Genomic DNA, 17024 nt, shown 5'->3' with positions numbered 1-17024 from the left:
GTGTCTGCTCAGTAGCAGAGACAGAACTCAAACCCAATCTGCTGGCTCCGAATCCCATGTGGGCAACCATTTCACCCCTTCCCTCTAGCTCCTGGAGTTCCTTTATCTAGAAGAGCAGGCTTCCAGTCCAGTGGGGGACAGACAGAGCCTTAACTCCTATTCACAATACAGGGAAAGAAACGCATGTTGTCTGTGCTCGTCACAGTGCCAGGCAGTTAATGAGCATCTTGGTACATATTCTCCTGACCACCTCATGTGGGGCCACTATTGTCCTCCTCGACCCAGCCAAGGAACTAGAAGCTCAGAGAGTTCTGACTTGCCAAAGCACTCCCAGATGGAAAGGGGACAGAGTCAGGATTCAAACCCCACTGGTCCACCCTAGAGCTGTGCTCCTAGTACTACACTGCCCCTCATCCCCATAATAGATGTTCAGCAGAGGTGGCTGTTAGGGATACGTGGCTAGTGAACCCACACAGGCAACATGCACACACATCAGTGGTTCTAGGAGACACAGGACAGAACAGCAATCTTGGGCTGTGTCCAGACCTCTAGGGTGTATGGGGAATGGCCCCTCCCTCCTTTCTCTCCCAGGCCTGGAGACACAGGAGGTTTAGGGATGACTGCCCATTTCAGAGGGTGATGGGCTCTGTGGCCCTGCCCCTGCTGTGCTCTGTGACCTTGGGTAGCCCTGTTGGAAGCAGATGTTGGAAATGGAGATGCTCGATGCCGCAAAGAAAAATCAGCACTGAGACAAAGGATCTTTCAGCAATGCAATTTTTACTTCCTGGACGGCAAGAAAGATACTTTCACTAGCCGTCTTGCCACGAGAGTACAAAGAACAAAGGAAAACAGACAAATTTATTTCTTACACATTTGGGGTCGTCCTGACTGCTGTGTCTGATCTCCATTGGCTGGAGCCAGCCCTCACAATTTAAACTAAAACCCGATTGGCTAACAACTTAAAACTTTTCTAAACAGGTAAAAGCAATGGAGGGCTGGGACATGCCTGTGAGCACGTCCAGCAAAGATATCTTGGTTAAAGTACAAGGACACAGAATGTACCGTGTGCCTGTAAGCATGGCATGTCTAACAGCGACATAGGCTAGGGCTTAACAAAGTTATTAACACACTTACTCTTTAACAAGAAAGGAAACTTTAAAAAGGAACTTTTCTACTTCCCACAAGCCCTTTGCCTTCTGAACCTCTCTGGACCCTCATCTAGAAAAGGAGTGGGCTAGATTCAAACGTTTCTACAGTTTCTTCCAATCCCAAGGGGTCCAGTTCTGAAGCTTGCACTGTGGTGAGGCAGGCCTGGCCTAAGGAGCTTGAGAGGTGACCACCCAGAGACAGAGCCTTACTGAAGAAGCCCCAGTCCATCCTCTGCCCTCTGCATGGGCTGTTGCCTCCAAACCTAAGTACATACCTCAGCCTTTTCCCTGACCCAGAACATCATGGGGTGATGTCCCTGAGGGGCAGTTCCTGGGACCCCATGGAGCCATGTCCACTTGTTACAGGGGTCATGCCCAAGCACGGGCTGGATGTGTCAGCCTGCGAGGTGTTCCGCTTCTACAAGCTGGTGACTCTCAAGGGCCTGATTGAGCCTATCTCCATGATTGTGCCCCGGAGGGTAAGTGGGGCTGGGCTGGGCTCTGGGGTGGGGGCCTGCGTGGCATCCCAGCCTGCTCACCACTGACCATGAGCCTGGAGAGGCCCAGGTGAGAGATGTGCTGTGGACTGGGGTCTTCAAGCTCAATTTGGGGTGAGGAGCATTCTCAGGCAGGGACAACTGGGCTTGCTCATGAGTGCAGGAGGGTGTTTCCAGGAGGGAGACACAGGGCAAAGGCATGGAGGTGGGAGAGCAGGTAGCGTGGTTGGAGGTCAGTGAGAAGAGTCTGACTGAAGAGTAGGGATTTTCCCAGCAGCCCCCCATCTGTCCTCTCTCCTGTTCCTCCCACTGCAGTCAGATTCCTACCAGGAAGACATTTACCCCATGACACCAGGCACGGAGCCAGCACTGACCCCGGATGAATGGCTGGGAGGCATCAACCGAGGTACCGCAGGGGCTGGGCTCCACCCAGGACAGGAGGCACGCCCATGCCTTTGCCTTCAGCGCAGCTCACCCCAGTCCCCCTTGCCTATCTCCCTGCTTGAACGTCCCTCCCGCCCAGCCCGCTGGACCATCGCCTGACAGTCCATGGGATCAGCGGTGAGAGCGTTTCCCTTGCCTTCTTTAGATCCCGTGCTGATGTCTTTGAAAGAAGGCTACAAGAAGTCCTCAAAAATGGTATTTAAGGCTCCCATCAAAGAAAAGAAGAGTGTTGTGGTCAACGGAATAGATTTATTAGAAAATGTCCCACCCCGGACAGAGAACGAGGTAAGGAATATAAGTTATTACCTCCACAGGCCCTGGAAGAGCGAGACCTTTACATTTCAATTATGGGCTTCAGGCCTTTAAGCCGGTTCCATTCTGAGACATTTTTCTTTCCATGACAAATGCCATAAGTCGCCTGATATTGGCTTCTGATGGCTGTGACCCCAATCAATAGAAGCTGGGATGTCTGGAGATATGGGTTCCCCACGCCAACCCCACACCTCAAATTCACTAACCCACAGAGTTATGCATCTCATGAATTCATTTCAGAATGTTGCTGTCATTTGGTGTTCCAGGAGTTATAAATTCCTGACTAACAGGGGCAAGCCTGGCCTCCTGCATCACAGCCCTGCCTCTCCTTCCCTGGCGTTTACAGCAGTGCCGGGGTCTGACACTGTCCGTCTTTGAGGAAGAGACTGGCTCTTATGAAGGTGCTCTTTGTACCACTTGGAACAGGAGCAAGCTCTATCAGGGGCAGCTCAGCAGGGCCTTGTCCCCGTGTCCTCTGGTGTGCCAGATATAAGGCCTGATACCGCTGAAATGGAGATGGCTGCCTGGCCTCACCTGCATTTGAATTCTGGCTCTGCCATTTCCTGGCTGTGACTGACCTTTGTAAGTCCATTTCCTTGAGGTAAAACAGGGATATGAAATGCTATGAGTATTAAAGAGAGAATTCCTAAGTGTCTAGCACTCTTCCTGGCCCATATTTAGTGTTCAAAGAAAAAGGTCAACTGTATCAGCTATCTACTGCTGTGTAACAGATTATCCTAGAACTTAATGGCCGAAACTCCCAAACACTTATTAACTCACAGTTTCTTTGCATGCCCATGGCTCAAGGTCTCTCATGAGGGTACAGTTACACTGTCCACTGGGGCTGCAGTCACATCTGAAGGCTCAACTTTGGAAGGATCTGCTTCCAAGTTCACTCGGGTGGTTGCTGGCAGGACTCATGTACTCAGGGGCTATTGGACTGAGGGCCTCAGTTCCTCCTGGGCTGTTGGCCAGAACTTCCCTTGGGTCCCTGCCATGTGGACTCCTCCATAAGGCAGCTCACAACAGGGCGTGTGAGCAGAAGAGCAAGAGAGGGCACCCAAGATGGAAGCCACAGTCTTTCTGTCATCTAATCTTGGAAATGGTATCCCACCACTTCTGCCCTATTCTGTTCATTTGAAGCAAGCTATTAGGGCCAGCCCATGCTGGAGGAGAGGGGATAACATGGGAGCCATCGATACCACCAACTTGTGATATCATTATTATTATTATTTTTTGAGATGGAGTCTCACTCTGTTGCCCAGGCTGGAGTGCAGTGGTATGAACTTGGCTCACTGCAACCTCTGCCTCCCAAGTTCAAACGATTCTCCTGCCCCAGCCTCCTGGGTAGTTGAGATGAACAGTTGTGCACCACCATGTGCAGCTAATTTTTGTATTTTTAGTAGAGACGGAGTTTAACCATGTTTGCCAGGCTGGTCTCGAACTCCTGATTTCAGGTGTCCCACACACCTCAGACTTGCAAAGTACCGGAATTACAGGTGTGAGCCACCATGCCTGGCCCGCTATCACTATTATTAATAAAAATAAGACTCTTCTTAATCTCTGGGACCTCACGGTCTTAAGGGGGAGATTGGCAGGTAACTTGATAATCGATGTAAAATATGCTTGTATGCCATTGTAGAGAGAGATTCAGGGCTGGATGAAATGATGTGATAAATGGGATTTGCATTAAAATAAACCCCAAGGAAAGTGGTGGCTCACACCTGTAATCCCAGCACTTTGAGAGGCTGAGGTGGGTGGATCACCTGAGGTCAAGAATTCAAGACCAGCCTGGCCAACATGGTGAAACAAATACAAACATTTGCCAGGCATGGTGGCAGGAGCCTGTAATTCCAGCTACTTGGGAGGCTAAGGCAGGAGAATCGCTTGAACCTGGGAGGCAGAATTGCAGTGAGCTGAGATCGTGCCATTGCACTCCAGCCTGGGCAAGAAGAGTGAAGCTTTGTCTCAAAAAAGAAAAGAAAAGAAAATGGTGTTGTCAAAGGTGGACACGTTGATCGAGGTGTGAGGAAACAGCTGACAGCTTGATGCAGGAGGAAAGACTTACAGTTACACAATTCAATAACTTTACTAAAAATCGCTGAATTGTATGCTTAAAATGAGTGAATCTTATGGTCTGTGAATTACACCTTAATAAAGCAGTTTTTTTTGACAAAAGTGGACCAAAAAAAAAAAAAAAAAAAAAAAACAGTACAAAGAAATTTTGAGAACTTGGAAGACACAAAGTGTATAGAGTCATTTAGTGCAAAGGCAGACAGCGTATCATCCCTCTGAACAGATGTAATCGGGACTGGTGGTTTGTTGGTTAACTAAAAATACTTTTTTAAGTCAGTTAAAGGAGGGAATCATGGCCAGGAGCGGTGGTTCACACCTGTAATCCCAGCACCTTGGGAGGTTGAGGCAGGTAAATCACTCAGGCCGGGAGTTCAAGACCATCCTAGTCAACATGCTGAAACCCCATCTCTACTAAAAATACAAAAATTATCCAGGTGTGGTGGTGCACACCTGTAATCCCAGCTACTCAGGAGGCTGAGGCAGGAGAATTGCTTGAATCCAGGAGGTGGAGCCAAGATCAGGCCACTGCACTCCAGCCTGGGTGACAGAGCAAGACACTCTCAAAAAGAAATAAATAATGAAAATAAAACATATACATTCATTTTGCATATTTTGATGCAGGACTAAGGCCTTTTCTTCCAGGAGGCCCTCCCTGGTTGGTATCTGCTATGTCTTTCACACAAATCACACCTTAACTCCCATTTCCATTTCCAGTTTCTTTTTTCTTTTTTTAGAGATGGGCTTTCAGCATGTTAGTCAGGCTGGTCTTGAACTCCTGACCTCATGAGTCACCCACCTTGGGCTCCCAAAGTGCTGGGATTACAGGTGTGAGCCACCTTGCCTGGCCTCCAGTTTCAGTTTCTTTTAGGTAAAAAAAAAGAATTTAAAGTCCACCCGAAAGCCAAGTTCTAGTTTTTACAATGTTTTCCCTCATCTCCTTTTGAGACATTGAGGTATACTTTGCCTATGGCAAAATTCATCCTTCGTAGTGTGCTGTTTTAAGAGTTTTGACAAACACGCAGTCATGCAGCCACCATCAGTCAAGACATAGAATATTCTCCAGTCTTTTAGGACCAGATCTTCCATACCCAGTTCAGCTGCAGTCTTTTTTAGTATCACCTTTATCAAGATTTTCTAAAGCATTTATTTAAGGTTTTATAGAAACAGCAACTCTCAGCCAGGCACGGTGGCTCATGCCTCTAATCCCAACACTTTGGGAGGCCAAGGCTGGTGGATCACCTGAGACCAGGCTGACCAACATGGAAAAATCCCATTTCTACTAAAATACTAAACATACAAAATTAGCTGGGTGTGGTGGTGCATGCCGGTACTCTCAGCGACTCGGGAGGGTGAGGCTGGAGATCGCTTGAACCCAGGAGGTGGAGGTTGTGGTGAGCCCAGATTGCACCACTGCACTCCAGCTGGGGCAAGAAAAGGGAGACTCCATCTCAAAAAAGAAAAGAGAAAAGAGAGAGGAGAGGAGAGAGAGAAGAGGAGAGAGAAGAGAGGAGGGAAGGGGAGGGAAGGGAAGGAGAGGGGAGGGGAGGAGAGGAGGGGAGGGGAAGGGAGGGGAGGGGAGGAGAGGAGGGGAGGGGAAGGGAGGGGAGGGGAGGAGAGGAGGGGAGAGGAAGGGAGGGGAGGGGAGGAGAGGAGGGGAGGGGAAGGGAGGGGAGGGGAGGAGAGGAGGGGAGGGGAAGGGAGGGGAGGAGGAAAGGAAGAAGGAAAAGACAGCAACTCTCTTTCTGTGCTCATTTCATTACTTTATATCATATTTCATTAAATTACACAATTACAATAACAAATGTCATTCACACCAGAAGGTTTGAGACCAAACACAATTGACTGTGGGTAACATTTGACTCAGGTGTGCAGGAGCTGCAAGGAGCCTGCTGCCTTCCAGGGCTCAGCATTTCTTGGGCATCTGTCAGTATGTTTTACAAGAGAAATGGAGGCGGATTAAACCAGCGAGTCGTTTGAGTGAAGATCTGCCAAGAGAGCTATGCACTGCCCATGCCCACCCAGCACATGAATCCCTGCCCAGTGCAAACTTTGGTATTCTTGTCACAGTTTCTCATCAGAAGGAAAAAAGCTAGATTCCATTCTGTATACTGAGCCTCCTTAAGAAGAGAAGGATACAAAGCATCTTAGAAAGCTCTAAATTATCAATACAATCTGGGTGCAGTGACTCACAGCTGTAATCACAGCACTTTGGGAGGCCAAGGCGGGCAGATCACTTGAAGTCAGGAGTTCGAGACCACCCTGGCCAATATGGCAAAACCCTGTCTCTACTAAAAATACAAAAATTGCCTGGTGCGGTGGCACATGCCTGTATTCCCAGCTACTCGGGAGGCCGAGGCAGGAGAATCATTTGAACCCAGGAAGCCGAGGTTGCAGTGACCCAAAGTCATGCCACCGCACTCCAGCCTGGGAGACAAAGTGAGACTTCATCTCAAAAATAAATAAATAAATATGGGCCGGGCGTGGCGGATCACACCTGTAATCCCAGGACTTTGGGAGGCCGAAGTGGGCAGGCCACAAGGTCAGGACTTCAAGACCAGCCTGTCTAATATGGTAAAATCCCGTCTCTACTAAAAAATTAAAAGAAAAAAAAATTAGCCAGGCATGGTGGCAAATGCCTGTAGTCCCAGCTACTCCAGAGGCTGAGGCAGGAGAATCACTTGAACCAGGAGGTAGAGGTTGCGGTGAGCTGAGATCACGCCACTGCACTCCAGCCTGGGTGACTCCGTGAGACTTCGTCTCAAAAATTAAATAAATGCATACATTATCAATAATAATGTAATAATACATGTAGTGCCTGTAATGATACATCTATTAGTATGTATTATAGATTTAATAATTAATATGCCTATTAATATAATGGTAAAGAAAAGCATTAAGTTAGGACCCAGAAAGGGACAAGCTTGGGATATTTGGAAAACTGAACTCTTTGGTCACTCCTTTTTCAGTGATCCTGAATCAATTAATGACTCAGGTTTTGTTTGCTTCCTATCTCACAAGGGAAAGCAAGAGCCACAGACGGAGCTAGAGGCAGGAGAGGTGCCACCGTGATGGGTGACTGAGGATGCATACGTGGAGCCAGCAGTGGGAGGCCTGGGGCGACGGGAGGGCATAGGTGGCAGGCGGGTGGAGACTCACCTGGGAAATCCTTGTCTCACCTGCTCTCTCCTGGGCCCTCCTTGGCCCCTCTCTCCCTCCACCCCAGCTCCTTCGAATGTTCTTCCGGCAGCAGGATGAGATTCGACGGTTGAAAGAGGAGCTGGCCCAGAAGGACATCCGCATTCGGCAGCTCCAGCTGGAACTGAAAAACTTGCGCAACAGCCCCAAGAACTGTTAGCTCCCCAGCTGGGCTGTTTTCTAAGCCGATCTCTCCGTCGTTTCTACTCGTCCCTTAACTTCTCCCTTATCCAGTGACCCCAGAGACAGAGCCAGGACGGGAGCGGGGGCCAGCCTGAGGACCCCCGCCTACCACCTCCAGAACCGGAAGCCAACCTCTGACCTCCTGACCTCATGCTAATAAAAGTCCCCAGCTTCTCCTGGAGACCCCCCACCGGCAGCGCCTTTCCCTGCCACCCCAGGAGCCAGGCTTCCCCTCAGCTGGGTGAAGACTACAGACTCCCTGGGGTTGGGGGGGGGCTCCATCTCAGTGGACCAGGAAGCAAAGGGGGAAGCAGGATACCAGCTAGACTGAGCACTTGGACTGTCGCCCTGCGAAGGAGGCTGCCAGGACATCTCAGCACTCCCACCTGGAGCTCGCAGCTTCACCGAAGGTACCGCAGCGTAAGTGCTGGACTGCGGGCTGCAGGGATCCCCCTTTGGTCCCACTCCCTCTTCCCTCAGCAGCCCCGGAAGCCTGCCTCACCCGACGAGGGCAGCGAGCCGCCCAGCTCCGTTCTGTCTCTTCCCCTCCCGCCCTCTTGTCTTCAGGGAATTCAGAGGATTGCTCTCCAAGGCCATAATAACCCCTTGCCTTCCCCATGATTCTCTTCCAAGCTCTTGCGCACCCTTTTCCCATTCAATTTGTGAGCCAGGCAGGGTAGGGATTAGTGTCCCCGTCTGACAAATGACAGAACTGAGGGTTGCAATGGGGAAGTGACTTCTAAAGTCACCCAGCAGGTCAACAGTGGACCCACGGCCAGGACCCTGGGTGTCCAGACCCCAAGGCCAGGGCCTTTCCCGCTGCATCAAGATGCCAATCCCATGGTGGGCTTCACCAGTGCCCAGGTCTCTCTGGAGAATGAGAACTGGAAGCCACTGCTACCGTCTACCCAGCACCAGTAGTGCCGATGTGCCACACTGCCCGGTTGAGGACCCTCACGCTCTGTGCCCCTAGGTCCTTCAGGTTCCCACCCTCGGCTGTCACCACCACCCTCCCCAGGGCACTCCATCTGAGATGAAGCCTCGTCTTCCTGGCAGCTGAGGCTGAGAAGGGTAGAGCTTGGCCCTGGGGAAGGCAGACCAGGGTCTGATGGCTTCTGGGGCTGCACTGCGTGTCTCTCCGCACCGCTATCTCAGCCACTTTCAGCCTTATGCACGTAGAATGACCACAGCCTCTCGCATCCGTATAGCACTTTAAAGTTTCTGCAGTCCTTTGACACATACGATCTCACTGAGCCTCACATCTACACCCTTCTTCAGATGAGGGGACCGAGAGGAGTGGCCCAAGGCCACACACCTCCGAGATGCCACATTTCATTTGATCTTGTACACATTTTCTCTTCTTCCTTCTTTTTTCCTCCTTTCATTTCCCACTGCCCACAAAGAGTTTGTAAACACTGTTCTCAGCAGATTCTCAGTTTGGGGTGAGATCTGGAAATCAAGAAATGGGTGTCCACTCTTCTCTTTCATTAGCTAGGATCTACTAGACGCATTATACTCCACACCTGCTTTTCCTGTGGCCGCCCTATGGACTATCCCATCCACAGAGGCCAGGGCTACCCAAGCCCCTCCAGGTGAGCTGGGCCGCCCCTCTAAGAACCTCCTTCCCCCCAGCCAGCTACAGTAGGGCCTCCTCACCCCATACCCCGCAGCTAGACAGTGTCAGCACTCATCTCCTCCTCCCAACATTTCTGGAGCTTTTTTTTTTTCTTCCCCATTGACCTTTGTGGTCTTCTGTGATTATTTATGCTGCCTCCCAAGAATAGAATTGAAATAAAATGTTTTCAACTTATCAAACCTGGGCATCTCATTTAATCCCGGGTGGTTCCTGTTCTTGGTCTCCGTGGTACCTTGATGGTCAGCTCCCCACCCACAGCTCCTTTGCCTTTCTGGAATGACAGCCCATGTCTGTACCTACAGATGTAATTTCACACTTCCATTTATCTCAGCACTATTGACATTTGGGGCCAGATAATTCTTTGCTGTGGAGACTGCCCTCTACATTGCAAGATATTTAGCAGTATCCCTGGCCTCCACCAATCAGATGCCATAGCAACCCCCATCCAATTGGGACAACCAAAAATGTCCCCAGATATTGCACGATATCCCCTGGGATATCAGAATCACTTCCCAGTTAAGAACTACTGTTCTACCGTTATTCAATAGATGCTGGTCTCCATGTAGCCCCATGTTGGGCTCTAGGTGAGACCAGTGCTTTACATTGGAATGGTGCCTTGCAGTTTATCAGGCAGGATTCCACACACTTGACTCATTTGATCTTCATAGCAGCTCTCATTGGTAGGTCTGATTGTCCCTGTTTTCAAGAAAAGCAGTCAGGCCCAGAGTGGTGACATGTTCAGTCACTCAGCCAGTGTAGGGGGGGAAATACACAGGGACTGGATTTTCTGAGTCCAGAGCCAGAGGTGGTCTGTGCTCCCAGTCCCCAGCCAGGCTCAGAGCTGGGCAGAGTCTGTTCTGGGTGGGTGGCCGGGGCCCATTATGAGACCAGGGAGGCTGGATATCCTCACTCTCTCAGCAGCCCAAGGCTGTCTTGAATAAGAGTTGTCAGGGCCAGGCACGGTGGCTCACACCTGTAATCCCAGCACTTTGGGAGGCTAACGCAGGCAGATCACGAGGTCAGGAGATGGAGACCATCCTGGTTAACACGGTGAAACCCCGTCTTTACTAAAAAATACAAGAAATTGGCTGGATGTGGTGGCACGCGCCTGTAATTCCCACTACTTTTGACACTGTGGCAGGAGAATCACTTGAACCCAGGAGGCGGAGGTTGCAGTGAACCAAGAGGACCCCACTGCACTCCAGCCTGATGACAGAGCAAGACTCCATCTCAAAAAAAAAAAAAAAAAAAAAAAAAAGAGTTGTCAAGCTGCAGCGTGCAGGCCCCAGGCAACATGGTCACCACGGGAAACTCAGAAGGGCCCGAGGAAAGCAGTGTGGGTCTTAGAAAAGGGGTGAGGAGGAAAGGATAAAGGGCCGCAGAGGAGCAGTGGGCAGGATGCCAGGGAAGTGTGGTCCAGGTCTGGCTCTGCTCCCAATTAGCTGTGCAACATTGAGTAAGGCTTTTTTTTTTTTTTTTTTTTTTTTTTTTTTTTTTACCCCGGGCCTCATTTTCTCCATCTATAAAACAAGGGGATGGGACAATTTCTAGGGTCCCTTCCTGGTATGTCATCCTAGGTTTCCGTTATACCAACAGTTGAGAGAATGGGACAAATCCTCATCCTCTAACACAAATGATTAAATATATATATATTGGGGAAAAGGAAGCAGAGGTGGCTTCCTACAGGGCTTGGGTACAGAAAATCACTTTTGCTGAGGCTCAGGGGACCAGGTGAATAGATAAGGTGATCTGTCTCATATGTACCTCAATCCTTCCCAATCTCCAATTCTGAGCCCAACGGGGCAGCTTATCATCACTTATTCTAGTACGCTGTCTGAGGTCGGGCTTGAACTGACTTTCTGTCTCCCCACTAGCCCATTTTCCCAACTGCATTTGTTGAATAACTCATCAATTCCCCATTGGCGGGCTGTGCATCCTTAATTTCTTCATATGCTATATATTCCATGCCTAGTCTGTTACAATGGCCCCTCTGCCAATTCCACATGGCCAATTATACTGCCTAGCCCAATACATTGCTTTAATTATCATAATGATGTAGGGAGTGATCTGTTCATGGCTGTTTGAACCTGTCCCCACTACCATGCTCCCAACCAGGTGTCTGCTCCCTTCTTTTCTCCAAGTAAGGACACTTTAGGCTAAAATTCAGACCCTTCTCTTCTATGGAGATGTTCCTGATGCCTTTACCATCAGCAAGCGGATCCTCCTGTGCGTGCCTACAACTCTTTATCCCCCCTTCCCCCAACACTTAATCCAATTTTCAACTCAGTTTAACACATACCAAGTAGCTGTATCTATTTAAGACCAGGTGCTGGAAACCATGACGTGGGAAAGAGCAAGCCCTGCCCTTAAGGGGCTCCAGCCAGTGGTCTATGTACCGGCGTCATATCACCCAGCAGGACGTGGAGCCCTTGGAGAGTGGGATGAGCTTCACTCTAGCTGGCTTCAGTGTGGAGTGGGCAGTTTGTTCTGGGATTGGATGACTCCTGTGTTGTCTTCCAGCCAGCCTCCTGAGATCCCAAGATGGGCTTGGGCATTTTTAGACTCTCTCCTGGTGCTGGGCAAACATCCCAGACTGCCAGTGGACCGTGCAGAACGTGGCTGCTGCTTTGCTGTGGGAAATGACTTCATGTTGAAAACACCCCCACCTCCAGGCCCCCGCCCCCCAGCCTTCCTGCTTAGAAGGGCTGCCGTGATGGGGCTGCCTGGAGCAGAGGCACTCACTTTGGCCACAGGAAACATTACCAGATCCTTCTCCTCCGCCTGGTCAGCCAGCCAGCTCAGGGACTGCAGGGCTATGGCACAGGGAGGGGAAGAGGCCTGCCTGGGATGCTGGCAAAGGCTCCTCGTTCTCTGTGTATGTGTGTTTCCTATTTGGGAACAACCTGCCGCCTGTCTTTCCTTGGAATTTTAATTCAGTAACAAGCACAAATGGGTCAGCCTTACTCAGAGAGAGAAGGTGAGTGTCTAGAGGATCGGGTGAGAGGAGTCTTAGCAAGCTCCTGTCCCAGAGCCCCTCCCTTGCATCTGGCTTGTCACACTTCCCAGAATCCCCCCATTAGCACACAGTTTCTTTGGGTTAAGCACTGCCCTTCCCAGAGCCATCTCCATGTGCAAATCCCCCGGGATTGGGGTGCTGGTGTGAATCAGGTGAGCGGATCCAGCGAAGGGGACATGGGAACAGGGAAAGACGGTGGGCCTCGAGTGGGAGGAGGGAGGGAGGGACACTGAGCAGAGATCTTGTATTTCAAGGTCACAGTGATGACAGCAAGATTCAAAGACCAGGAGGAGTTTGTAGAAAGTTGCATCTAGCCAGCAGGTGGCAGATTATGGCCTTCCTATCAAGCCCATTTTTTTCTAAACTGGGTCCCTTTTGCACCTCCCACCCACTCCAGAATTAATGATCCAACCACAGGCACTGGGGCCTCACGGCAAAACAGGCACACAGCATAGCCAGGAACCGAAGCACCGCACGTAGAGAAGGGAGGCTCGGCGGAGGGCAGCCAGGAGACCAGCCATCTCCAAGGCGTGACCCGAGGAGGGCACACACCTCACCTTCCTCCCTCTAGTGCTGTGGAGACCCTGCCTGGCCTTCCCTGAAGCGCAGAAAAGAGTCTTGATCTGGGTGTTCTCGTCCCAGCCTGGCAGCCTCTGACCTGCTCTGTGACCTTGAGCAGTTTCCCTACAGGAACAGTGACAGGGAGGGGCCCTTTCTGCCTGGACAGTCTGTGTTTGATGATGCTTGGTCTGAGGGGGTGGTAGAAGGAAGAGCTGGAAAGTGACGGGAGGCAGAAAACCAGGGGTGGGAGGAGCAGGTATCCAGGCCAGACCTCTGCAGCTCAGGCAGGCACCGCCCAGCCCAGCCTGGGGCTCACGCTCCAGCCCACGCAGCCTCCAGGAAGCTCCTTCAGTTGTCCAGGGCCTCGGCTTCCAAGGCACAGGTGCAACCCAGGACACAAAGGAAGAGGCCGGGGCCAGTCCCAGGAAGCCCTGAATCCTTGCCCTGGGAGGCTGGACTCCACCCAGGCCATGAGGAGCTAAGGAAGGGCTTGAATCAGGAGTGGACACCTCCCTCTGGCCGCTTCAGTGGAAGGCATTGGAGGACAGCACAAGCCGGGAAACGGTGTGGGCGGCGAGGGTGGGGGGGGTTGTCTAGGCAGGAGATGGGAGGGGCCCAGCCTGGGGCCGAGGTTATGGCAGACTTTTTTTTTTTCTTTATTTGAGATGGAGTCTCGCTCTGTCACCAGGCTCGAGTGCAGTGGCGCGATCTTTGTTCACCGCAACCTCTGCCTCCTGGGTGTTCAAGCAATTCCCCTGCCTCAGCCTCCCAAGTAGCTGGGACTACAGGCACATACCACCGTGCCTGGCTAATTTTCTGTATTTTAGTAGAGATGGGGTTTCACCATGTTGGCCAGAATGGTCTCTATCTCTTGACCTCGTGATCCGCCCGCCTCAGCCTCCCAAGGTGCTGGGATTACAGACGTCAGCCACTGCGCCTGGCTATGGCAGACTTAAGAGAGCTTGCTGAGATGAGGAACTGACCTTGATCCAAAGGGTGGGTGTAAGGAGGGGACAGGGAGGCAGCAGGGGAGAGGGAGAAGGAAGAGGACAGGTTAGAAGAACTCTCAGAAATAGAACCAGAGCTGGGACGGAGATGACCCACCCCTGCTGTTGAATGGGGCACTTCCCAAAGATAGAGACCGCCTTCTGTAATCCCCTTATAAACCAACAACAGCAGTGCTGGCCGTGCCTTGCTTAACAAATGTTCCTTTGGCTGCCTGAGAAAGGAAGGGCTGGTCTTAGAACGCGCGTTGGGTGCTGGGCAAGGTGGCTCCTACGTATAATCCCAGTAATTCCAGCACTTTTGGAGGCCAAGGTAGGAGGATGGCTTGAGGCCAGGAGTTTCAGACCAGCCTGTTCAACATAGTGAGACCTCATCTCCATTAGGAAGGAAGAAAGGAAGGAGAGAGGAAGAAAGAGAAGAGAAAGCTTGTTAGGTTTTTTTAATCACTGAAAGACCTGGCAGGCCCTAGAGCTTTTTAGCAGTGTGGTTCAAGTGATTCTAAAGCCCCCTCCCCACCCACCAGCTGCTCCCACCCTAACTTATCCCCCATAGGCCTGAAATTCACACAGCTGTCTGCAAGTCATTTATAATAATGAAATTATGAAAACTGGCTCTTTTCTTCTTTGCCTACTGGAATTTTTGGGACAGTTTTCATTCAAAATTATTTTATTCAAATGTCTTTCCAGCATCCAGTATTGTTGTAGGTGCTAAAATAAGATGTAGATCTTGGTCTCAGAGAGGTTCCAGTCTGCTATATAATGAAAATTCATGTGCAGTGCAGAGAGAAATGTCTAGAAGGACTGAGATATTTAGCAGTGATTATCTCAGGGTAACAGTATAAGAGAAGAAGGTATTCTTTAATTTTAAAGAATTTTAAGCATATGTAAAGGCTTAGGATTTGCCACGACTGTGCCCCTCAGCTTGAAATCTCAGGCTTATTTTGTTCCGTTCACCAGGTATGGCTGCTGGGGTTTTTCCTCCCACATCACTTCTGCCCCTCTGGAGGGTAATTGGATGGGGTGAGCAGACAGGCCTGGCCAGGTGTCACTTCCGTTGGACATTTGACAGGTGGGGTCCTGACCAGAAGGCCCAGCCACTGCCACCCACCCCCACAACGTGAGGCATGCCTCACAGGACCCAGCACAGGCCACGGTGGCAGCAGATGCTCAGCCTTTCCCTGATTCTCTTGTTGCTGACTCTGCCCTACCTACCTGATCCTCCTGGTCTGGTCCCACCCACAAATCTCCTCTCACTCCACCCCAGGTGGCCCCAGTCCCTAAACTCGCATTTGAGCAGAGGGCAAGGTACATTGGCTCTTCCCAATCTACTGCTTGGGGCATAAACCTTATGACCTGCTTTCTCTGGCATTGAGCCCTTTCTTCTCTTCAAATCAAAAGCCTTGGCCAGGCACAGTGGCTCGCACCTGTAATCTCAACACTGGGAGACCGAGGCAGGAGGATTGCTTAAGCCCAGGAGATTGAAACTAGCCTGGGCAGCACACCAAGACCCCCATATCTAAAAAGATAAAATAAAATAAAAATTAGCCAAGTGTGCTGGTGCATACCTGTTGTCCCAACTACTCAGAAGGCTAAGGCAGGAGGATCCCTTGAGCACAGGAGGTGGAGGCTGCAGTGAACCATGATTGTGCCACTGCACTCCAGCCTAGGTGACACCACAGGACTGAGACCCTATCTCAAAAAAAAAATAAGATAAAAATTTTAAAAACCCTTGGCTTTTAAGATTTCACGTTCTAGATTGGGCGTGGTGGCTGACACCTGTAAACTCAGCACTTTGGGAGGCCAAGGTGGGCGGATCACCTGAGGTCCGGAGTTCGAGATCAGCCTGACCAACATGGAGAAATCCCATCTCTACTAAAAATACAAAATTAGCCAAGCATGGTGGCAGGCACCTATAATCCCAGCTACTTAGGAGGCTGAGGTAGGAGAATTGCTTGAACCCGGGAGGTGGAGTTTGTGGTGAGCTGAGATCACACCGTTGCATTCTGGCCTGGGCAACAAGAGCAAAACTCCATCTCAAAAAAAAAAAAAAAAAAAAAAAAAAAAAAAAAAAAAAAAGACTTTACTGTCTCAGCCATGAATTTTTGAAACTCTGTTTAGAAACTCAAAAGCTGAGCACTGACTATTTATTTATTTGTATATTCCAGCTATCAGAATCCTGATCCTCCCTCTAGCAGTGAAAACCCCTGGCTGAGTGGGAAAGAGGAACTGTGACTACTTCCAAAACCTACCCTCTCCTCCCTGCACCACACACGTGTATAACGAGGTCATCAAAATGGCCAGAGCTACTAAGACCGTATGGAATGGAAGAATTTTAATTAATGGTGACATGGAACTGGAGAACAGTGTCCTTTTGCTAATTTTCAATGAACATCTGCTGGACAACACTACAGCAGTAGGTGCCAGTGATATAAAACCAACTGAGATACACAAATCACTGGAGTTGGGGGCTTGGTTTAGGGAAGTACTCGGAGATGTAAATCAGTAATTACATGTCAGTGTGATGAGTACTAGATCAGTGCAATCAAAATGCAGAAGACAGAGGACAGACCTGGTGGTGACAGGTCATCTGAATTCCTCAAATGAAAGCTGTTTTCTAACCAAGAAGAGAGAGAACAGCACTGCAGTCCGAGGCACAGCATGTGCAAAGTCAGAGAAAGGAACAGCTGGCATGTGAGGAGAATCCTAAAGGGCTTTGAGTTTCTGAAGCCAACGAGGCTGCCGAGTGGACAGTTAGCAGAGGGTCTTATATTCAGGTTATTTACTTGGAATGTACTTTTTATGCAATGAGAAACCTCAGGAGATGTTAAAGCATCAGAATGACCAGATGAAATCTGAATAAAGTTTGCTGGCGAGGTGGCTCACGCCTGTAATCCCAGCACTTTGGGAGGCCGAGGTGGGCAGATCACTTGAGGTCAAGGGATCAAGACCAGC

The 17024-nt window shown here is 50.2% G+C and overlaps 1 protein-coding gene and 1 pseudogene across 2 annotated transcripts in view; both read left to right on the top strand.

The window, feature by feature from the left end:
* Positions 1–9670, top strand: part of CORO2B (coronin 2B) — a 152320-nt gene extending 142650 nt beyond the window's left edge. For both annotated transcript variants that reach the window (XM_039469245.2, XM_074392745.1), the window contains exons 9-12: positions 1515–1627; positions 1961–2051; positions 2235–2374; positions 7701–9670. In XM_039469245.2, coding sequence (XP_039325179.1) covers positions 1515–1627; positions 1961–2051; positions 2235–2374; positions 7701–7832 — 476 coding nt within the window. In that variant the 3' untranslated portion in view covers positions 7833–9670. The remainder of the gene's footprint in view (positions 1–1514; positions 1628–1960; positions 2052–2234; positions 2375–7700) is intronic.
* A 2211-nt stretch (positions 9671–11881) lies between these two features.
* LOC141582136 (cysteine--tRNA ligase, cytoplasmic-like) overlaps positions 11882–17024 on the top strand; it is a 45321-nt pseudogene continuing 40178 nt past the window's right edge.

This window comes from Saimiri boliviensis, chromosome 2 (assembly GCF_048565385.1).
Source record: "Saimiri boliviensis isolate mSaiBol1 chromosome 2, mSaiBol1.pri, whole genome shotgun sequence".
NCBI classification, from domain to species: domain Eukaryota; kingdom Metazoa; phylum Chordata; class Mammalia; order Primates; family Cebidae; genus Saimiri; species Saimiri boliviensis.
The sequence above is the reverse complement of the archived record's forward strand: the minus strand, read 5'-3'. Positions and strand labels throughout refer to the sequence as shown.